This window comes from Argentina silus (assembly GCF_951799395.1).
Source record: "Argentina silus genome assembly, chromosome: X".
In the NCBI taxonomy this organism is placed as follows: domain Eukaryota; kingdom Metazoa; phylum Chordata; class Actinopteri; order Argentiniformes; family Argentinidae; genus Argentina; species Argentina silus.
In genome coordinates this window covers 15966157-15989769 of record NC_139653.1, presented here as the reverse complement: position 1 = coordinate 15989769, position 23613 = coordinate 15966157, and the positions used below count along the sequence as shown (strand labels likewise).

At 42.2% G+C, this 23613-nt stretch overlaps 1 protein-coding gene across 2 annotated transcripts; it reads left to right on the top strand.

Moving 5' to 3' along the window:
- The first annotated feature begins 410 nt into the window (after positions 1–410).
- Positions 411–21954, top strand: urb1 (URB1 ribosome biogenesis homolog). 2 transcript variants are annotated; one of them, XM_083696014.1, is made up of 39 exons: positions 411–565; positions 3080–3219; positions 3306–3457; positions 3587–3716; positions 3869–3965; positions 4059–4144; positions 5042–5167; positions 5259–5389; positions 5494–5689; positions 5791–5928; positions 6029–6202; positions 6323–6452; positions 8449–8571; positions 10105–10217; positions 10299–10418; positions 10567–10683; positions 10770–10908; positions 11005–11175; positions 11251–11450; positions 11552–11770; positions 11864–12043; positions 12202–13039; positions 13818–14022; positions 14100–14286; positions 14422–14480; positions 15069–15259; positions 15511–15621; positions 15698–15761; positions 15847–16015; positions 16138–16240; positions 16422–16582; positions 16694–16805; positions 16919–17025; positions 17260–17403; positions 18418–18527; positions 18651–18857; positions 20293–20534; positions 20794–21384; positions 21579–21954. In XM_083696014.1, exons 1-39 carry the CDS (start codon positions 433–435, stop codon positions 21779–21781), a joined length of 6819 nt encoding a protein of 2272 aa, XP_083552140.1. In that variant the 5' UTR covers positions 411–432; the 3' UTR covers positions 21782–21954. The 2 variants fall into 2 exon arrangements, with proteins under 2 accessions (XP_083552140.1, XP_083552139.1); XM_083696013.1 differs by having other exon boundaries at positions 10105–10418.
- Positions 21955–23613: the final 1659 nt, after the last annotated feature.

The window sequence follows — 23613 nt, the reverse complement described above, 5'->3', positions numbered from 1 at the left end:
TTTGCAAAACCGTATCTTGTCCTCCTACATGGGCTATTGCAACCTCAAGTAGAACTTTACCTCAGCCATGATGAATTCGAGTTGTCTCAATCACTGTATGAGTAGCCTATTTCATATTGACAAAGGGCAAATATAACATACATTATTTTTTGCAGTATTTGCACAGTCAATAAACATACCACTCCTCATTGGTCCTCTGTCATCACAATATTGCCACCAGTCTCACAACTGACTGAAATAACAAAGCTGGTGGACAAACAAAACTGACCTCTGGTGGACGCTTTAGGGTGTGACAGTCTCTAGAACGCCGGAACGAAAGTGAAGCGGAAATGTAACTCTGCCGGTAACATTTTTGCTTGGACATCTTGTCCATGTAGTCCACACATGTGTTAACTGCTGAAACTGCTGTGTGTACTTCACTTTAGCTTAAGTATGGCAAAAAAACGATTGGGTGAAGACTCAGATGAGTCCAACACTCAAGCTAAGAAAGGAAAATCAACAGAGACGGAGTTTAATGGGACTGTTTTTAAAGCCATGTTGAAGGAGCCTACCAGAGCATTGAAAGGTAAGTTTAGCTACTTTACTGCTAGCCCGAGCGGACCTCACAACTGTGCGTATCATGTCGAGTCTAGCCCGAATTTGTGACTAGACGTACTACTCTTCACATTTGGACGTTGTAGACGTCAACAACATTCCAATATACAGTCAGTTGCAAAGTCTAGTCTTAGATTAAACTAGATTTATCGTCGTCATGTAGATTAAACTAGATTTATCGAAAAGGGTGATTCTTTACAAACGTACACATATATAGCGATATTCTTTTATATTTTACCATGAATGTTAATGTGTACATAAATAACAATATTAACTTAGAAAATTGTCTTCACTACGTCTCTTACAGCTACACTTATCCGACCATATATCCCTGCACACTCCTTGCAGCTCAGTTCCCAAACATCTTTCTCGCGTGTACAATTACGCTCTCAAGGGTGAAGGCAATTCGTTTTGCAGGTGCGCATCATCAATCCCAATCGCTAAACTAATTGCATCCACCTTTTGTGGGAAGTAGAGGACATGTTCACAAAGACATATAGCAGTCGTGATTCGGACACCGTTAAGTAGTGATGGGAAAATGAAGCTTTTGTGAAGCACTGAACCACTTGATCCAATTGTTTCGAAAATGGGTTCATTACACGAAGCTTCAGTTACAGTGACCTCTCCTGGCGAAGTGCAAGGCTGCAGTCAAATTAGGCAGGCTAGTTGGTGGACAGGAGGCTTTTAATTACATGCACACACACACACCCCTCAATGAGCAGTGTTGGAGAAACTACTTTACTTTTGTTCTGAAGCATCTTTGCTTTGATCACCCTTTGATTTAAAGTATCTTTGCTTTGAAAATTCTTTGATGCACACACACACACTAAGAATGAATATCATGTTCTATTTACAAATAAAGATTGATGAATGTGTGTATTGTGTTATTGAGGAGAGAGTCCTGGGGAAAATATGGCATAGGTTGGGTGTGCTTGTGTAACTATGGCAGGGGGTGATTATGTGGGATGGGGAACACTCAAAGATTACAAGAAGAACACTCAAACACAATACCAACAACTCAACAGCAACAACGCACCTACTACGACAACCCACAAATTGTGCATTGTTTAGAGCGGTTATAAAGTGTTGAGGCGCTCAAATTCAAAACTGTCGCAATCTGTCACCTGTCAGAATCGAGACGAGGCAGTGGACCGCGAACCAGTCAGGTGATTCATTCAGGCAATGAAGCAGTTGCTGCTTCGGACGTCATGTCATGTGATTTTTTTCGCACCAAAGCAAGCTTTGAAGCAGTGGTTCTATGGAATTGTAGTTCAGGGTTTGAAGCACGTATCGAAGCTTCAGTGTCGCACTGCCATCACTACCGTTAAGACCACCCGTAGGACGAATTATTCCGTAGGAGTGAATCCCCTTTGCCAACCAACATGTTACAGTTGTGAGGTCGGCTCATACGGAAGCCCTAAAAGGGCATGTATTCATACTTTTTTTTACTCAGTTTTCCCGTGATAACGAGTTAATTTTCTTTGTATTCTTGTGATCTGGAGTTATTTATGTCATTATCTCGAGATAACAAATGTTGTACAGAAATACGTTTGAAAGATTTCAATTCATCTCTGGTACCACTCTACTTGGCAACACTTTTAGAAAATGGGTCTAAGATGAGTCTAAAGTGATTACTGGCTTCATACAATTTGAAGTGCCCTATCTGCACTGCGTAGGTCATATGATGGACAGTACAGAAATATTTTTCAAAGATTTAAATTCATCTCTGGTACCACTCTACTCTGCAACACTTCTTTGAAAAATATTACTATCTTTATTTTCCTAGTTTTGTACAGTCCATTATATGTGTCCTACACAGTGCAGATAGGGCACTTTGAGGTGTATGGCCGGAGTAAAGAGCCATCAACATTTGCTAAGATATCGCTTTAGACTTAAACTCATCTGATCCATATTCTAGAACTGTTACTGAGTAGATTGATGCCAGAGATTAATTAAAAACTTTGAAAAATAGTTCAAAGAAAAAAATGTAGGGTCCATTATTCTCTGGCAATACTATTTAATCAGGGTAATTGCTGGGATATAAGAACAATTACAACCCCTTCTGGGGCAATACTATCCCAAATATGATATGGTGATGATTGATATATATATATTTAGCATATTGTTTGTGGTTCCTTGATCCTTATTTACCATGTTTAAATGCTAAATAAAGTTTAACTTGTGCACTCTTATTTTGAAGAAATTCTCATTTACATACATTTACATTGACCGTGGAGTTCCACCATTGGAGCTCAGAAAACACAGATCCCTCAGGCTACTTTACCGACACAATACTTCATGATGATATGCAGTGTTGCATCTGAGCTACTTTACTGCCAACCAAAGAATCTTACCCTTTGGAAGCTTTGCTAGAACCTCATTAACACATTACACTCTTTGTTTTTGGAGGGGATAGTTTGTCAGTTGTTAAGTGTCAATTGTAGTTTAACAACGAATGTGTGCAAAACGTTTCCCTTGATTGCAGGCTTGGAGACATTCATATCAACAGCTAAGAAGCTGCCATGCCTTGACTTGTATGATGTAGTCGAAGGCTACATAAAGATCTCCATGGAGTGTGCCGAAATCTTTAAATTGCTGGAGGGGGAAAAGCAAACTGAAAGTGAAGTAAGTGCAGTGGACTACTTATCTCATTCAGTCTACCAACTGCCAAATCAGTGGCATTCACAAGTAACGACATGTTGTCTGTCCAGATGATGCTGGTCTTCCAGAGCTTGGAGATGATACTGCTCAGGACAGCCAGTGACCTTTCTCACTTTAGAATGGTTGGAACAACCATAGTGAAAAAGACTGTTTCCACGTACATGAAACTCATACAGACATCCATGTATTCAGAAAACCACAGGTATGTTGGATTTAAAGCAGTATATATTGAATGAGAACATTTGGCACATACTGTTATTCTTGCCTGTCAACATGTCTGTAGGTGTGTGAATATCTCACATTTTGCTTGCTTGCTTCATCCTGGGCATAGGTTTGTCCGCCAATGTCTCAGTTTCCTGTCAGCCATGGTATCACAGGGTGCAGACACAGCCAGAGAGGTCTTCAGTCAAATTCATTTCAGCAAAGCTCTGTCTGGACTGGCGAGAAGAAAGGATAAAATGGTGAGATAATTGTTCTCTTTGCCATCATTGAGATCACAATGTTTGTTTCTTCTGTTTTCATCTTCTACAATCATGCACACATCTACAGTGTTATGTGTTGATCCCAGATCACTGTTATATTCTGATGATATGTTTCTGTTCTCCCTTTCCAGGGCAGACCTGATGTTCGCATGGCTTATGTACAGTTTGCACTTTCCTTCCTGGTTTCTGGTGATAATGCAACTATAGTACAGTTACTAGAAATGAAAGGTAATGATTCCGTATGAATATAAAACATGAAGTAGTGTAGTAGCCTAATACCTTTCTTTTGTGGGTTGATGAAAGATTTTCTTGTTGTATTAGATTTCCTGCCAGACATTCTATACTCTGGACTGAAGGAGGATCGAATTTCCATTGTCAATCTGATCTTGTCTACGCTGCAGACTAAAGTAAGCATTTGACCTGGTTGTAGGGCTGTGACGGTCATGGAATTTTAGGTAACGGTTGGTTGTCATGCAAGTAACCGTCATAACGGGGGGGGGGCGGCATATGAACGCATGGAATTAGAAATATTGCTTTTTAATAAATAGTCTATGCAAACACGCGCTAAGCCTACCATAGTCAGTACAAATAGACTGTTGTGTGTGTCCTTTTAAAATAACAGGCTAAAGGAGCAAAATAAACACATGCTACATATGCAAACATATAAGAACTTTGTTCCGTCTATTATTAGGCCTCCATGCCAGGAACACAACCATATTTACATTGTCCAGCTTGAGGCAAGACCGGACAGGGGTAACAATGTTCCCTGCTGTTCTTGTTGCACAAATATGTATTTTCTTGCCAGTTTCACCATCAAAGGAAAGCGACCTTGGTTGCTGCGCCACCATGACAGGGGATCATCCAGTGGATCTTCTTGTATGTAATTTCAGTGACAGCATGCACTCTCATTGGTAGACCTTTCGCTGCCCTACCTCCTCCCCTCCCCACATCTAGCTAGAGGGAGCTTCAAAAGGATGGCGCATTTCTTGAGGGAGAGAGCATGCGCAACTATCTCGCCCTCAAAATACTAAACAGTTTGATAGATGGATTATTGTAGCAAAACAATTGTTAATAAGTATTATTATTATACACTCATCCTATCAGGTAAAGTATATCTACATGAAAATAAATATTCAAATTTTCAAAATCAATGTATTTCAACGGTTATGGCAGGGGTTTTTTACGGTCGTCCTCATGTAACCATTTAAACTTGTATCCGTCACAGCCCTACCTGGTTGTTTACTTGTATTATTATTCCTCTCAACTTTGATGCTGGGACTCTAAGTGTGTTGTCCTTTCTGCAGGTTGTACAGAGTAAGGCTATCAGCAAGACACAGAAAGTTCGCTTCTTTAGCCCAGCTGTCTTGGCCAGTATAGCATCTCTGTACAAATGGAATGGGATTGTGGATGCAAGCACAGACGACAGCAAGGTAGTGTACCTGCTCATTTGGGTATTGCGCTCATATTTGTACCGTGAACTGAAACACTGAGTCTTGTTTGTTTGGAATCCTAATTTTTCAGGTGGCTGAGAATGCAGAGGAAGGTGGGAAAATGGTTGTGAGGGATCTTGTTCACAATTTTCTGCTTGATCTTTGCTGCTCCCGTAAACATGGAATCAGTTTTTATGACCCCAGCTTTGGGACAGCTGGTAGGTAAGTGATGGATCATCTCAATATTCTCTCTCTACCTCCCTCCCTCCCCTTTTTCCACTTCCCTGTCTCCCCAAACTGAGCTTCCTGGGATGTTCTGTGTCCAGGGCTGGAAACATCGTCCTGTTGCAGTTCCTAGTGGGACTGAAGCAGGCCACAGAGGATGAACTAGTGGCAGAGTTGGTGGTCAGCATACTCAAAGTCAGCCCTGATATGCTGCCCAGATACTTCAAGGAGACTCGGTACTCTTTCACCCCACGCCTCGAAAGTGCCTGGCAGGACAATGTCACTCTACTCAAGAAGGTGATTTCCCTATTAATTTAATTTTTTACTATCAATGCCTTGTTTGCCCGTTAAATGTAAGTACTCTTCTTTGACATCAGTTGTTAACCACTGCACTACAGATCTATGAGGCTCAGCCAGAGGTTTCCAAGGCCTTTCAAATTCGAGAGGTTATCCCTCTGCCCCGTCTACTGTCCATGGTGATGGTGACATCTCTCCCTCCAGTCTGTAACAAGGCCTTCTTCGCACAGAGCCTCAGTGTGAGTCACCCCATTTCTCACCTACATGTGCTCAATGGCTATAGTCACCCAATGTGCTGTACTGTATGTCTCCCATTTATAATGGTTAACCTCTTTACAGTGTGCTAATACAGTGATGCAGCATACAACTCTCTCTCTGGTGTCCTTTATCCTGAGAAGAGCCCATAAAAACATGGGGTACTGTCTGGATAAATCTGTGTGGCAGAGCTCAGACATATACACCCCTGTCATGATGGAGGACTTGGTACAGCAGTACAGGGAAGCACTTAGCAAGGTAACGTACAGTTGATGTAATACTGTGTGCCGTACATAGGAAAAGTACATCACTGATGTTGCACAATGTGATGTCTTTAGTGTAAATGTCAACTGAATTCCTGCTTTCCATGTCCTCTAGATTTTGCCTGACATCACAAGCATTGTGTCAAAATGGCAATCACTGACAAAGAAAGACAAAGGTCAGGAGGAAGGGACAAAGGGCAAGAAAGGAGGTTCTAAAGATGATGCAACCAAAACTGAAGAGCCTGGTATGTATCTTCTGTGTGTGTGTGTGTGTGTGTGTGTGTGTATATAGGTATTGTGTGTGTGTGTGTATATACACACACACACACACAACGCTGCGGGGATTCACTCCAATTCAGCCACAAGAGCATTAAGTTCCAGACGAACAATTCTTGTGCTGACGTTGCTTCCAGAGGCAGTTTGGAACTTGGTGGTGAGTGTTGCAACCGAGGACAGATGATTTTTACGCGCGTCAGCACTCGGCGGTCCCATTCTGTGAGCTTGTGTAGCCCACCGCTGCGCTGTTGTGGCTCCTAGACGTTTCCACTATATATATATATAATTTCTAATCAGCCAATCACATGGCAGCAACTCAATGCATTTAGGCATGTAGACATGGTCATGACGACCTGCTGAAGTTCAAACCGAGCATCCGAATGGGGAAGAAAGGTGATTTAAGTGACTTTGAATGTGGCATGGTTGTTGGTGCCAGACGGGCTGGTCTGAGTATTTCAGAAACTGCTGATCTACTGGGATTTTCACGCACAGCCATCTCTAGGGTTTACAAACAATGGTCCAAAAAAGAGAAAATATCCAGTGAGCGGCAGTTCTCTGGGCAAAAATGCCTTGTTGATGCCAGAGGTCAGAAGAGAATGGCCAGACTGGTTCGAGATGATAGAAAGGCAACAGTAACTCAAATAACCACTCGTTACAACCAAGGTATGCAGAAGACCATCTCTGAATGCACAACACTTCAAACCTTGAGGCAGATGGGCTACAGCAGCAGAAGACCACACCGGGTGCCACTCCTGTCAGCTAAGAACAGGAAACTGAGACTACAATTCGCACAGGCTCACCAAAATTGGACAATAGAAGTTTGGAAAAACGTTGCTTGGTCTGATGTCTCGATTTCTGCTGCGACATTCAGATGGTAGTGTCAGAATTTGGCGTGAACAACATGAAAGCATGGATCCATCCTGCCTTGTATCAACGGTTCAGGCTGGTGGTGGTGGTGTAATGGTGTGCGGGATATTTTCTTGGCACACTTTGGGCCCCTTAGTACCAATTGAGCATTGTTTAAATGCCACAGCCTACCTGAGTATTGTTGCTGACCATGTCCATCCCTTTATGACCACAGTGTACCCATCTTCTGATGGCTACTTCCAACAGGATAACGCACCATTCCACAACGCTCACATCATCTCAAACATGACAATGAGTTCACTGTACTCCAATGGCCTCCACAGTCACCAGATCTCAATCCAATAGAGCACCTTTGGGATGTGGTGGAACGGGAGATTCGCATCATGGATGTGCAGCTGACAAATCTGCAACAACTGTGTGATGCTATCATGTCAATATGGACCAAAATCTCTGGGGAATGTTTCCAGCACCTTGTTGAATCTATGCCACAAAGAATTAAGGTAGTTCTGAAGGCAAAAGGGGGTCCAACCCGGTACTAGCAAGGTGTACCTAATAAAGTGGCCGGTGAGTGTATATATGTATGTATATATAAACTCACTGAACACTTTATTAGGAACATTATACTAATACTGGGTAGGGCCTCTCAAAACAATTCTTTCTTCAATTCTCAATTCTTCTTGGCATTGATTCCACAAGATGTTGGAAACATCCCGTTGAGATTCTGGTCCATGATGACATGATTGCATCACACAATTCCTGCAGATTTTTCAGGTGCACTTTCAAGCTGTGAATCTCCCATTCTACCACATCCCAAAGGTGTTTTATTGGATTCAGATCCGGTGACTGGGAAGGCCACTGTGATGATTGTGATTGATTGGTATTAACAGGCCCGAAGTGTTCCAAGAAAGCATTCCCCAAACCATTACACCACCTCCACCATGAGAAGGTGTACAGGTGTTCCGACTGCTCTGCTATGCCCATTTCCTTTTCATGAGCGAGTGAGACCTACACATTCACCTGTGTGTGTGTGTGTGTGTGTGTGTACACTATTTGCAATCACTGGAATGGGTTTTGGTTGACGTGTTTTATTACCAACAGGCCCTGAATCTCCAGAGGTTATCCTCCTGAAAGCCTTTATACTCCAGGTAATCTGTTTGTATCAGAAGGTGGTGCCACATTTGGTCAGCCAGAGCAAATTTGACTTCAGCAAGCTGTTGAAAGGTAATGATGGGCACTTTTTTTCTGTTTTTTTTGCGAGTGGATCAATGCATGTGATTTTGTATTTTAAAAGCACAATCTGGGATTTGTTCTGCTATAAACTCACTGATTCTCAAATAATAGGCCTATGACTTATAAATGCCTAATAAGTAAGTACAACAGTCTTTACCTTATCATAACCGAAAATATAAGGTTGCTTACTTCATTGTTTGTAAACAATGTTTAACAAAAATATATAATTTCAAAATATGTTTAAAACTATTATTACACCATCATGGACATTAGTCCTTGCATGCAGAGCTCTCTGAATGGCCACCGGCCCCATCTCTCAACTTTATACCAGTACAAGTAGCGGGCCAGCCATTTGACAGAAAAATAAATTAAGTCTTGCACCTTTTAAAGCATTATTGATTGATTTCTTATAGCTCACTTTAATCTATGTTCATGATGGGTACAGGTGACTGATGTCTCAACGTCAAGCTGACGTCTTCCTCGGAGTGACCTCCTATTTATAGCCCAGCCTATTGAGACACAACAATGTTAGCTAATAATAATATTATTGATAACATAATTCAAGTTAAATGGAAAATTGCCCATAATGATAAGTGACCAATGAAAAATCATTGTTAAGCCCCCTAGGATCCCCGGTGTCTAAGGAGTACTGCCAGAATGCCTCTCTTTGTCTAAATGTATGTACGATGTCACCTCCTTGGTGAAATTTGGACGTGATCTATGGATACAAAGCGCAGGGTGGAAGGTGAGCCATGGTTGGCTTTTATGTAGTGCACAATAGCATAGTCCATCTATTATGAATAGCAGCCTTATGTTCTGCAATGCAGAGTTTCAATGCTAGTTTGGTTTGACCAATATAAGTATAATATGTATAATATTTGTGGTGCTACAATTAATGAAGCTTTAGATTTGATAGTCTTTATCTTTTCTAAGGTGGTAATAAACTTTTATATTTGTTGTGTTGTCACAATGTACGCAATGGTCACATTTGTAATTCTGGCAATACTTCTAAGATCCTAGAAGGCGTAACAATGTTTTCACTGTCCTCGTTTCTATGATGGTGTTGACTTGATTTTGTTTCTCTGTGTCTCCGTTTTCACAGACAAATATCAACCAAATATCACGTGTACTTTATTTTGACATGGCCAAGTGATCAACAAGACACATGATTTCTCCTATAATTTTTTTTATTTGCCATTTATTTTGCCATCACTTGAATTATGTTTAATTATTATTGTTATTATTACCGACTTACTCAATAGGCCACTAGGCTATACATAGGAGCTAAGAGCAATGGTCAGGTCACTCTGACGTTTTGATGTCAAGCTGATGTCTTCCTAAGTCACCTGTACCCATACTGATCATGAATTAAAGTGAACTATAAGAAATCGATGTCTGCTTTGTTGAGTGCTCCAACTCTATCCAGCCTCGAATTAGTAAAAAAATGTTGTTAGGTACCCCTCCTTTCCTGTTTGCTGCAAAGACCCCCTTGAACTCATGTCTGATTATTGTTTTTCTCTCTAGGAATTGTGTCAGAGAAAGGTATCAAGGAGGAAGTGCCCCCTGTCCTTCAGTATCAAATACTGCAGCTGGCCTTGGATCTTCCTGCCAGCAAGTTCTCATGGTTCCGTGTTCAGGTGAGGATGTTGTGTAGAGCATGGGTGTTACTGTCATCACTTCCTTCAATTACCTTATATATTAATCTCTTTTCTTCTCAGGATATTGTGGATACAGAGGCAGCAGCTGGAGAGAAGTCTGTGTTTTACCTGCTCCTCATGATGTTTGTGACTAGCAATAACAGTCACTTGAAGACCTCCACCAGGATGCTGGTCCTCAAGGTGCATAGGCTTTTCCCCTTAACTTCACCTTACACTAATAGCGGCTGGTTACCCAGGTCACTTTTGTGCCATACTAAGAATAAGCCTGGCTTTGTAAATACATCTAGTCAGTGCTGTATGACTCAGTATTATCCTCTGTCATTTGCAGGTACTAAAGGACAGTGGTGTGTTTGAATACACCTGGGCTGAACTGGAACTCTGGCTCAACCACCTGGTCAGACTGCAGCCAGCCCAACAGGAAACAGTCATCCAGTTCTTAGAAAGGGTAAATCCAGTTCCCTTTCTCGATACCTTGCCTTTCACCCCTAGTATTTCTGTTTCTAACTGGTGTCATCAATGTTGTTTACCCAGGTACTGGTAACACTGGTGTGTAACCCTTACACATACACAGACAAAGTGGCCAGCCTGGTACAGGAGGCAGCCTACCTGCAAGCTAACTTGAGTGGCCAAGAGGGAGACGCTGCCAGCATCCCTATCTCACACATAGATGGTGGGAACTTCAGACACACACACATCCATTTATTGCAATACGAGTACAAGCCTGTGAGAGAGTGGCTAATTTTGAACGTGTAATGCTGTGTTTCAGATGTACTGGACATGGTAGATGTCATCATGGAGAGCAGTGAAGGAGAGATGGAGGAGTTTGGGCCGTCCCTTAGTGATGACCTCATCATCCAGACCTTTCCCTTCAGTGCAGTGGTACCTGCTGCACTGGAGGCCAGGAACAAACTGCCAGCAGTTTTTAAAACAGAAAAAGGTAAAAACAGATGTTGTTTTATTATGATTATCACAATAGCATGAGCCTCTCATGCATTACTGTGTTTGGCCCTAGGGGTGGTGTATGAGTATTTGGCGGCAGTACTCTCCGATGTGCTGCACTGTCAGAGAGATCCCCTCCCCCTCTGCATGGCTCTGCAGCAGTATGATAAAGAGCTGAGCTCTTCTGAAGACAGCGGACCTCCTCATACCTCTATAATACACCTCCATCACTACTATTCCAAATGGCTTCCACAACAGTCTCAGGAGGAACTGGTCAGAATATAGCACTTTCATTATTATCATATACATACATATGATGGTTCCAGTAAATGATTACAACTCAATGTGTTTGCCTTTTCTGGTCTGTATTATAGTTCAAGTCCTCTGAAAGCCCTTGTGATGGTTTACACACCCCTGATTCGTTCACTGCATTGATGAAGTCTGCATACAGCCAGGGGGCCTCCGCTTTCCTTGATGACTCTTTCAGGAAGAGTATAGAGGAGGCTCTTTCCACTATGGAGGTGGCTGAATTTACAGTGGCAGTCAAGCAGGTCCTGCTCTACATCAGATCCACTGTGGACAACTTCAGCACGGTACAAAGAGACACTAATCTGATCACTTTGATCAATACCAAATGTACTCTGTGGTAAACGGTTGATAATAAGTTGCTCTCTGTTTTTTCACAGTTCTCCAAAGTGACAGGGGTTCCAGTTTTAAGTACTCTACTTGGAGTCCTCCGGGATTTGGTTACCAAGCTCCAGAGCTTCCAGGAGGCAGCAGAGCCCATGCCCGTGGATGCCCAAGGCGGATCAGACCTCTTCCTCGAAATCAACACATCATCTGGGACAGATGCCAACAAAGACCAGGTATGGAAATAAGACATTAATTGAAACTGCATTTATTGAAGTAAAAAAAAAGATTAACGTCCTTCTGCATAATTGTGTTTAATTTTGGATGTTTTTTTATTCTTTGGTGAAATTAGGTAATGTATTGAGGATTATTGATGCATATCTCTTTTGTTTAGGTGCTTGTGGCTGTGCTGAGCTCCATCTTTAAGCACCCCTGTCTGGAGAAGTGGTTTCTGGCCTTGGAGTTGGGCGCTGTGCCTCCTAATACCATTAACCCTGTTAGACTGAGGGAACTATGTGGCCAGCTCAATGATGACATCCTGGCCCTGCTGCAGACCAATGCCCCCACACTAAGAGACCTGGGCTGCCTAGATCTGGTCAGCAGCTACCTGGGAGCCGTGGAGAGGGCTGTGCTGATAGAGCTGGAGGAGAGGGACTCCAGGGGCTCGGGGAAGGAGTCCTACCCTGTCAGGTGCCTACTGGCCCTGCACCAGTACATGGACTCCTCCCATCTAAAAGAGGTGGTCTCCACCCTGCTGCTCCTGCCCCAGGAGAGCCTCATCACCCCCGCCGACGTAGCCGTGCCCACCGAACTCAACGTGTACGGCCGCACTGCGCTGCAGGTCCTCACAGAGAGCGCCTCCCGCTCCTCCCAGGACCACACCCTCTTCCTGTCCCAGGCACACCTTCATGGCCTGGGCACCCTGCTGCTGTCCTGCTCCAGCCCCACGCTGGAGGACTTCCTATTGCAGGTCCTGTGCAGTGAGCCAGGCAGCGCCAAGCTCATCCACACAGACGTGCTGCTGCACTGCTTCCAGCAGCCCCGCTCTGCCACCCAGGCCATCGGCTCCTTACTGCTGCTCAACTGCTCCACTCATCGCCTCAGCTTTGAGCTGTGGTGTCTGGAGTCAGCCAACCAGGAGCTGCTCTCAGCTCAAACAGAGGCCTTCCTCTCACTGATCAACACCTACCTACAGACCGCAGACAGAGAAGACCCTGCCAGGCCCAAAAACGGTTAGTGATACTTGTCTGCAGATCTTGGTTGAAATATTATTTGAATACTTAGCTGTGCTTTATTGAGTTTGTCTGGCACAATGGAATTGTCCTAAAAGTGCAAACCCTGCCCATCTGGTACTCCAGGCGGGTTTGCTTGTTTCTACATGAGTAGGAAAATGGTAAATGAAGGGATAGGGTAATTCAGAGTATCTATATACATGTATCACCCCTTCCATTGCCCACTGTTGTCTCCCCACAGAGGAGACTATGTATCAGTCTCTGTCTGTTCATATGTCAAACAATTCTGTCCGTTCTTATGTTACGCTATATCTCCGACACCACTGGGACAATTTTGGTGAATGATGTGTTTTGCCATACAGTTGCAGCATTTACAAAATTACATTGATTGGCCCAATTTTGACAACTTGGGTGAATGATGCGTCTTGCAATTGAGACTGTTAGGTGTTTCAAGATGACGCCGATTCATCTTGTGATGATGCGGCTAAAGTGATAACTAACCTATCGTTAAAATCGTCATAGGATGTCAAGAGGAGAGCACACCTCAGACCTTTTGTACCTTTTGGCAATTTTTTTGGATTGCCTTCAAAAAACGCAAGACTGATAAATAAAATAAGCAGAATATGCTCCACTTACTTTTCAGTCATGCGTTTAAATAATTCACACAAGGAAGGGTGCTACATCATTCGTGGGGGACAACATGTTTACACTGGTTTTGCACTTTAATTATGCCATACATGATTATTATTCTCATTGTTCCTATGTTAATGTCCTGCAGTGCAAACAGCAGTGCTGAAGGCCCTGAAGCAGGCCCTGCTAGCCAAATTGAGTCTCTCTGTGCTGGAAGATGAGACCGGAGACTCTCTGGCCCAGCATGTAGAAATTCTGGCCAGCCTGGTCAAGGTGGCAGCAAGAGTCAGTGACATCAGGGAACTCATCATCAACCTTCCAGCAGCCCTTCAAGAAGTGGATGGCTTTGAAAGGTAATTCATCAGTAAACAATCCTGTCTCTCACTCCCTCACTCCCTCACTCCCTCACTCACACTCAAAGTCGTTTTAGGTGGCAACTAGTGGACCCCATCAGTGCCAAGCTGGCAGATTCTGCAGAGGAGCTGGAGTCCTGGAGAAAGCAGGTGCTCACTGCTGCCCTCCGGTGGCTCATCTCCTCATACAGCCACTATAAAGAGCAGGCCAGTGCCCCATCTATCCAGGAGGAAACTATACTGAAGAGACTGCAAGGACTGCTGGTGTGTTGATGTTCTGCATAAACATTTTTACATGCATGACTAGTCTCTTTAACCCTTTACAATTACATGTCTACATTGCTCGATGCTTATGGCATTTCTGTGTTACTGGTAATTTATTCCAAAATCTCTTTTTAGACTTTTGCAGAAGATATCACTGTGTCCGAATGGAACAGTTTTGTCAAGGTCGGACTGAAGTAAGTTGTTTTCATCCTCTATGTAGAAAAGACATTTGGCTATATATTATTAATAGCAAAGCATAACTTAATATTATTAATCTGACTCCAAGTAATTTAATTAACACTGTGCAAAAATATGTGCAGAATTGTTGAGTATGTGCTAAATCAGTGCAAGAATGGTCAAATAGAATGAATCAAATGAGGCTTTAATAATACCGTAAACTTATACAATTATTGCAAAGCAAATACTTCACAGATTTATGTTACATTCTACCCTCAATGATAAATGGTAGAGAGATGACCACATGGTCACTCCTACAGTACTCACAAGCTCAGATGAGAACCACACACCAGGACCAAAAGAGAGAGAATCTGTCTCTAAACATTCTGTTTTATACCCTGACTTCCAACCAAAATATTTAAATTAAGATCTTTTTGTAAGGGAACAGACCTCCATCGTAGTCATATGACACCACCGCTTGTTATTCGGCCCATCGGGGGAAGGGATCTCAAGGAAGGGGGCCAAAATTTATGTTTTCCCCCTTCAACTCCATTAGCAGAAGTCCACATTTATGGAGGAGCTAAAATATAACTTTCCCATTCCAGATATCGCTACAGTGACCAACACTTCCTGAACACTCTGAACATCTTGTTGAAGCTGATATATGGTGGCAGTGATGCCCCTAAAGACCAGGTGCCCTTACCGATCATTCACATGATGACCAGCAACCACTCTCTGTTCTTACCCACCATGCTGGGTACAGAGCAGGATGCCATTGGAGATCTGCAAACGAAAGGTAAGCAGGAGGGACACCAACCCTTGAATCTTTATTTTTCTCGTCACATGTACATTCACCCTCCAGATTTTTTGTGTTCATTGTGCGTCTGTGTGTAGCACTTTTGTCTGATGTGAATTTCACTGAAAACTTCATTCTGTCTTCTATAAAATGACTAAACAAAAAGGTTATTTGAAACACAGGACATCACAAACCACATAACATCACAAACATTTACACATAATTATGTCACTATATCTTATCACTTTCAGAGGCCTTGGTGTCACTCTTACTCACCTTGGTGAAGAAATGCCCTGCAGTCTGTAACATCAGTCACTTTGTTGTACTTATGGGAGCATATGGAGCTACGTTGAGCACTTCAGGTAAATTCACCTATCCTTGTGTGTTTGAATTGAAGTCTTCTCTGCACTGTCTTACATGTTTATTTTTGTTGTGCAGATCAGAAACTGTTATTACTGCTGCAGGAGTATGAGAGAAACAACATCAGCTTAGTTGAATTTCAGTAAGTTTACTCATTATCTGATTTGTTGTGTGTGTGAGATGCGTGTGTGTTGATGCGTTAATGTGACTCTGGGTGTGAACACCAGGTCTCCCCTGTGGGGCCCAGCTGCGGTGGAACACCACAAGGCCAGGAAAAGCCTGGGTGCGTCCCTGTGGCAGCAGCCCAACTCAGAGGACCTCCTGGCCCTGCTTAATGCAGATAGGATGCACTACACCATCGCACACTTCCCCCAGCAACGCAGAATCATCCCCCAGGTAATCCATCCACACTCAATCACTTGCATGAGATGTATTTTTCATTTGAGACAATACTGCATGTGATATAAACTGCCAATCTGGATATGACCTGATAAGTTATTCCCTGTCATCATCAACAGGAGGGCAAAGAACTGCTTTACAGAGAAGAAGACGTGAAGGACCTTGGGAGTGTGTACGACCCCTGCTTTCTCCTGCCTCTCTTCAGTGCCATGCTCCGACCAGGTGATGATCATTAATAAACATATACATTCACACTGAGGTTGACTGAATGTTGAACAATTCAATTGATTTATTAGACAATTTGAAAATGCATACAGGCAATACATGACAGCACTGGCAATACAAGTTGTTGTTATAGGCATAGCCATTATCTGGAACGAACACTGTTGTCCTTCCTTGTCAGAGTCTGTGATCGACTGCGTCAAGTTTGTTTCCAGCCATGCCCTTGGGGTGACAGTGGTTGCCCTGAGTAGCTATGACCCCAAGGTGAGAGCTGCAGCCTACCAAGTATTGGGCTCCTACTGCCATCACCTAGAGGGGGCTCGCTTCAGAGAGAAGAGACAGGTAAACACTAACTTTACGCTTGTAATCCCCTATCATAATTTACATGAGCTTTGATTAACTCCCAAAAAACAGTGAGAGGAGACTATAATGATGATGGGTTTCTATCTCTAGCTGCTGTACCTAATGGACACAGTGAAGAATGGCATCCGACAACAGAATCTAAGGCTGCCCTTCGTGTTGACCACATACATCGCCAAAGTGGGCCAGCAGATGCTCAAGCCTGGTGGGTATATGCACTGGAAACTCTGGAAATATGGCATAGATGGACTGACCTGTTGTAGGGTCTTAGGTTAAAAGATTTGTATGTTTGATATTCTCATTTGCTTGATTTTCCAGAGGAGCACATGTACATGGTGGTCAACAAGTTCCTCCTGTCCCATCAGTGCCTGGACTTCAGAAGAGTTCCAGAATTCTTCAAACTCTTCTACAGCTATGACATGGAGGTAAGTGCAACAGCCCCCAAATGGTTATAGCATTGTTAGAGATTGAGATCTTATCGTATCTAATGCAATGTTTGTCCTCTAATGCAATGTTTGTCCAGACATTACATTTGGTAATATCAAAAAGGAGTGAACCTTGATCTAGTCTGTTTTGCTTAGCTGATGCTATCTGTATGGAAGAGGGGACTGGCTGGCTCAGCCTTGAGTGTTATTGATGGAGTGTGTTTACCCTCACAGAACAAAGTGGAGCGGGAGTGGCTGTTGGGTGTACTGGAGGAAGGTGTGAGCGACAGATACTCTTATGAGGTGTGTGACCAGCAGGGCATCTTTCAGACCCTGCTAGGCTTCAGCAGCAGCCCCCTTTGTGATGAGCACACACAGGTAAACACTGCAGGCTTTCACCTACACTACAATAATCTCATTGTAAAGGGTTAGTTCACTTTTTTTTGTTTTCTTTATATTACCTAGGGTAATGTCAGTTCATCCAGGCGACAGTTTTTAAATCCATTAGGTAGTTACTTATTATTATACAATGGGTTGATCAAATCAAGCATTGTGATTAGCTGAGAAGCATTCCGGCTGTTCAGCACGGATACCTCATCACTTTCACTTGCAAAGTGTATACATATGCCATAAACACTCTTCAGGATATTGTAGGATTTTTAAAACAGTTTTTCAATAATGAAACCTTGCTAAACCAATGGTAGAATTCTGACAATAATGGTTCATGGTTGTTTTTGTCATCATTATGCCTCCTATATCCTCATCCTTACACTTCAAAAACTGAACTGGCTAGCTAGCTTTTATAAGCCAGCCAGCTAGAGATTTGTTTTCTGGGTTGCCATGCGAATCGTTTTAGGCCATGCCTTCCCGAACTATCAACCAACGTTTTATGAACTATTTTATAGGGCATAAACCAATACAATATATCTTGCACCATTGCTTGTTGTCAGATTTGTTGCTGTCTGTATAAACCTGTTGTAGAAAAGCAATAACACACTCAAGGGTGTGCTATAGCTAGGCTGTGATGGTCAACAGCACTCGTACCGATATCCACGATATAGCACAGTCTTGTGTTATTGCTTACATTTACAGCAGTAAGAATGATAGCAGTTCCATAACATTTCCCCTAGTTTTGGTCAAAATGCTAACCGGGAGATGCAACATCACTGAATAACTACAGAATGGATTTGATATTTGTCTGTATGAACTGATGAACACCCTAGGTAAGTCAAGAATTGGATACAAATTCAAAAAGGGTGAACTATCCCTTTTAATCCTAAAAATGTGGAAAAAGCCATGACTGACTCTTAGTACCTCAGGGAAATGCTGTGTTCATTCCTATCTTATCATATCATGGTGTCTGTTAAGATCTTGACCGTTTTTCTCTACAAGACTCAGATTGTGAGAGTTTTGCGCCAGGCTGCACACGTGACCAAAGCTGCTTACAACCTCACCAAGGGACATGGGCTCCTAACCTGGGTACTACAGGTGGTGGAGAGAAGGTGAGCCTTGCTGTATGGTGCCATTCTTAGAGTAGCCATTTGAAGGTACTTTTGTTGGATCTTTAATTGAGATTTGTTTCATAATTGCTGTAAAATTAAAACCCCACTTCTTCTGCCTTTCAGACATCTTGACCAACGGCTGCTCATTGCTGTCATAGACCTGCTTCATGTGCTGTGGTTCACTAACCTCGGGCAGAAGGAGAACCGGGAGGAGGGAACCACCACCTCCTCCACTGCAGAGGACAAACCCCAGGGGCCTCCTAAGTGCCTCCCTCTACCACTCATCAGCGAGTTCCTGTGTGTAGCATCTACCATCATCAGACACCTTAAGTAAGAACAGATATATATATTTAGTAATGGGACAATTAAGCATTTTTTCTTATTTTGGCTTTAAAGTTTGGATTTAAAATCAAACCATTATTATGAGATTAAAGTAGAGATTCAAAGCTTTTATTTGATGGTATTTCTGTACATATTGGTTTCACCATTTAAAAATGACAACACTGTTTCAGGGCTCCAAAAGTAATGGGGCAATTGGGTTGACAGGGGTTTATGGTTAGTCAGGTGTGTTCCGTCACATAATTTGTGCAGGCATAAGAGAGCTGTCAATATCTAGTATTAGATATTATAGATATCTAGTATTAGATATTATAGATATCCAAAACCTTAGGCTTGCCTACAACAACAGTTTGGAATGTCATTCAAAAGAACAAAAACACTGGTGACTTCTACAGTGGATGACCGAAGAATACTCACCATAATTAAGAAGAACCCCAAAACGACTGTCCCACAGATCAGTAACACTGTCCAGGAGGTAGGCGTGAATGTGTCAGACACTTCACCAGCAGACCTACAGAGGCTATGCAGCATGGTGTAAACCACTAGTTAGCAACAGAAACCGGATGGCCAGGTTACGGTTTGCTAAAAAGTACGTAAAAGAGTTCTGAAAATAGGTCTTGTGGACAGATGAGACAAAGATTAACGTACTGTACCAGAGTTGTGGCAAGTGTAAAGTGTGGAGAAAATGGAACTGCCCAAAATCCCCAGCATACCATCTCATCTGTGAAATGTGGTGGGGGTGTTATGGCTTGGGGATGTATGGCTGCCACTGGAACTGGCTCACTTGTCTTCACTGATGATGTAACTGCTGACTGCAGCATCAGAATGAATTTTGAAGAGTATCGAAACATCTTGTCTGCTGAAGTACGAGCAAATGCTTCCAATCTCATTGGACGGTGCTTCATCATACAGCAAGACAATGACACCAAACATACTGCTATAGCAACTAGGGAGTTTTTCAGGGCCAAAAAGTGGAAAGTTCTGGCCATGTCAATCTCCAGATTGAAATCCAATTGAACATTAATTTAATTTGCTGAAGAGGGAACTTAAGGCAAAAAGACCTCAAAACAAACAACAACTGAAGATGGCTGCAGTGCAGGCCTGACAGACCATTGCCAGAGAATATACCCAGTGTGTGGTGAGGTCAATGGGTCGCAGACTTCAGGCGGTTATCGTATGCAAAGGATTGTCGACCAAATAAGAACATTATATGGACATTATATGATTTTTCCAATATTTTAGGAGCCCTGAAATAGGGGGGGGGGGGGAGTTTAACGTTTAAAACATGTTGTACTTTGTAAATGGGGAAACCAATCTGAAAGAAAAAAACATTGAGTTAAAGCTGAGAATCTCTACTTTGACTCCATAGTCAAGGTGATATGACAGGACTCCAAATGATTCCAGTATGTGCCACTTTTACTCTCAGAATGGGGGTGAAGGCTGCTCCACTGAGGCTGTTCCTGCAGACACTGAGCTCTGTGCTGAAGCATCGTGGGACAGCTCTCCATGTGCATGGTGAAGCTGGCTGGTTCACTTTCCACCCCCAGGCTCTCTCCAGCATGGAGGCCCTCACTCTGCTCCACCGCTGGGGCTCACTGTCCCATGATGCAGCACTTCTGACCCAATTGCAGGGCGTAGCTGAACAGCACAGAGTGAGGGAGCTGCTTGGTGAGTGCTACAGTTTGATCTACTGGTGGCTCATTATCTGGCATTTTCTCTACTTTTGAAGAACAAATGTGCTGAGCAACTTTAGTCTAGAAACATCTTATACTTAATTGGAAGTAATTTAAAATGTTGAGCAAAGAGGTTTTTCTTGTAAAGAGTTGATGGAGAAAATCGTATGTGCACAATGGCTGCTCCCAGCTTGATATTGATCACTGTTCTTGTGTGTCAGATAAACATAGACGTTTGTTTACCTCCACCACAGGGACAGGGAAGGATAAAGGCAGAGGTAAAGGCTTGTCCCCACAGGCCAGGGCCCGAGCAGAGGAACTGGGGGATGATGCTGAAGTGGAGAAACAGGAGCAGGCCATGCTGAAAGAGTGTAAACCTCACCTCAGGAGCATTTTCTCACACTGGGAGCCTGTCCCTCCCTCCACTGGGCCCCAGAACAGTCAACTCCTCCAACAAAGTGACAAACAGGATCCTAGCTGCCTGGTCAATGTTACAGCACACTTGCTCATCAAATGGTCGCTGAGGTCTTTGGTAGAGGGAACATATGAGGAGAACAGAACATCAGACTTCCTTCAGTGGTTCCAAATGATTGCCCTGCCTCACAAAGGAATTGTAGAAGTTCTGCTGACTGACCCTGCCTTGAAAGTGGACTTTCTCAGGCTCTATCATCAGGCCTTTGAGTCCCAGACCCTATCTCAGGGTTCCACAAGAGTAGAGATCCTTGAACTGTTCACCACCATCATGATAAGCCTACTGGAGGCCAAAGGCAGTCCATCAGATAACTTGCATCAGGCTTTGCTCATTGCATGTCTGACTGAAACCACACATGATCAGTCCAAGAAGGGTAAGAGCTGACTGCTTCAGAGTATCCTTATCTTTATTGTCCCATCACTGGGCATTGTACAGCAGTATACAAAAACACACAGACAAATACAGAAAAACAAAGTAAAATTGAAACTTCACATCATGTTTATAGCTTTGATATTGAAAATAATTACTTGTATGTTTCTTTTTTTTTTTTTTTTTCTCTTCCATCAGAAGCTGGGCTGTTGCTGTTGTCACTGTATATCCATGAGATGTGGAGTGGAGCGAAGTCACCAGAGCTGTTCCTGATCCATATTAGACTGGTGACCAGAACAAACGAGGAGGCACAGAAGTCCGAACAGTCATTGATACAAGCAGCTATCAGAAACATTTGTAGTGACTTTGTATCAGCAATGGAATCTTTAATTTCATCATAAAGAGTAAAATATTCTAATTGACAGTGATCTACCAAACAATCATGTTTGCACATGTATTTGAGTTATACTTTTCTAAATGAGCTATTATGTGACTTAAGAAAACTGTATTATTTTGTTCAAAAAGCTTCTAGGTTTTGTATTCAGTTTTATTAAAAGAAAAGCTGTTAACTGTTTCGGTGTGATCAAATATTGTATTTGCATTCTACAACATAGGCAGGGACAGTGTGATAACAGTAGATCAATCAAATTAATGTCTATAATATTAATATTACATACAGTACTATTGTACTTAATGTTGTCTCAGATGGTTGGACAGGTGATCAATCATGATTTCAACAATATGTTGATATGAACAAATTCGGATCACATCACAGATCAAGCAGAAAATGAACTTGGCTGGCTCCTGTTCGTCTTTTTGGGGGAATTGTGAGCCCTGCACAAAAGATTAAACAACATTAAACTGCTAGTAAGAAACATTCTGCTTCTACTAGTTCTTTCAACTGGGTAATTTTATGTAACTGCAATTGAAACACCCATTTTGAATGTATAATTTGCTGGCACAGTTTAACGAAGCATCAGGCTCCCTCTTTATATTTACAATTAAATATAAAGATATTTACAATTGTGCAACAGTTATATGCATTTTCTAAATGCTCACATTGTAAAATTATGCAATGGTAGTGTTATACATGTTTTTTACATTACATTTTTGCTATTTAGCAGATGCTTTTACCCAAAGCAAGTACATTTGTCTAAGTGAATCATCTATACATCAGTCATCATAAGAAAAACATCTATGCTAGGACCAGGGCTCATTGGCAGTCACAATGCTAGAAGACATATACTCAGTGAGACACTTACCAAGGCAGATTTCCAGAGCTTGACATGAGTGACAAAATTAAAAAAAGGAATCCTACAAAAGCAGCCAAACTAATCCAAAATATTATAACAATTGAGTCTGGGGGGAAAAGAGTGACAATGTTAGTATAGGTATTATAACTCCATAATGGTGTATCAGAAAATTCTAAACTCACACTTGTTGTATTTCAGCTTGCGCTCATCCACAATTATTGGATCTAGATAATCATAGTAATCTTCATAGTCCCATCTATATTGTGAGATGTTAGTGGAGTTCTCCATCCTCATGGTCAATTGAGTGTAGGAGTGTCATCCTCTGAAAGATATATTGTGCTCCAAGCCAAGGTCATGATAGTAAAATAACGTGACACATGGGCTATTACATAAGAACAATTCAGCCTGCAATTTAGGAATGATAAAACAGTGGATTATTGTAGGATTAAATAGCCTTATTACTCAATACTTATTACATCTTAGAGTTCAATTGAATAATTCAATTGGTCAGTTAATATACATTTTATACATTGAGTCTCTTTGGTGTTTCCATTACTTGAGCTCTGAAAAACAGATCCCTTGTGTGTGACAGATGACATGAGGTACATACACTGGGTTTATAGATCAATGTCTGAAGAAAATATGACTATTTGATCTAAAATCAAACTCACGTTATCTCTTGTTGTGCAGCCTTTATTGCCACCACATGGAGGTAAGCTTCGTTGCAGCAAGCACACCCTGCCTTTCCCTCCATAATGGTTTGGCCACACACTATTGACATAATGGCAGAGACGCTCTGCTAAAAAGAGCTCTTATTCTCCATATTCTAGAAGTGTTGCTGAGTAGATACTGGTACTAAAAATGAGCTGATATAATAAAAAATAAAAAAATCTGTATATAATTATATGCTATTGCACCAATATGTAGATTGTAATTATAAATATTACTTTTTTGAAATTGTATATACTTTCTGTTAGGTG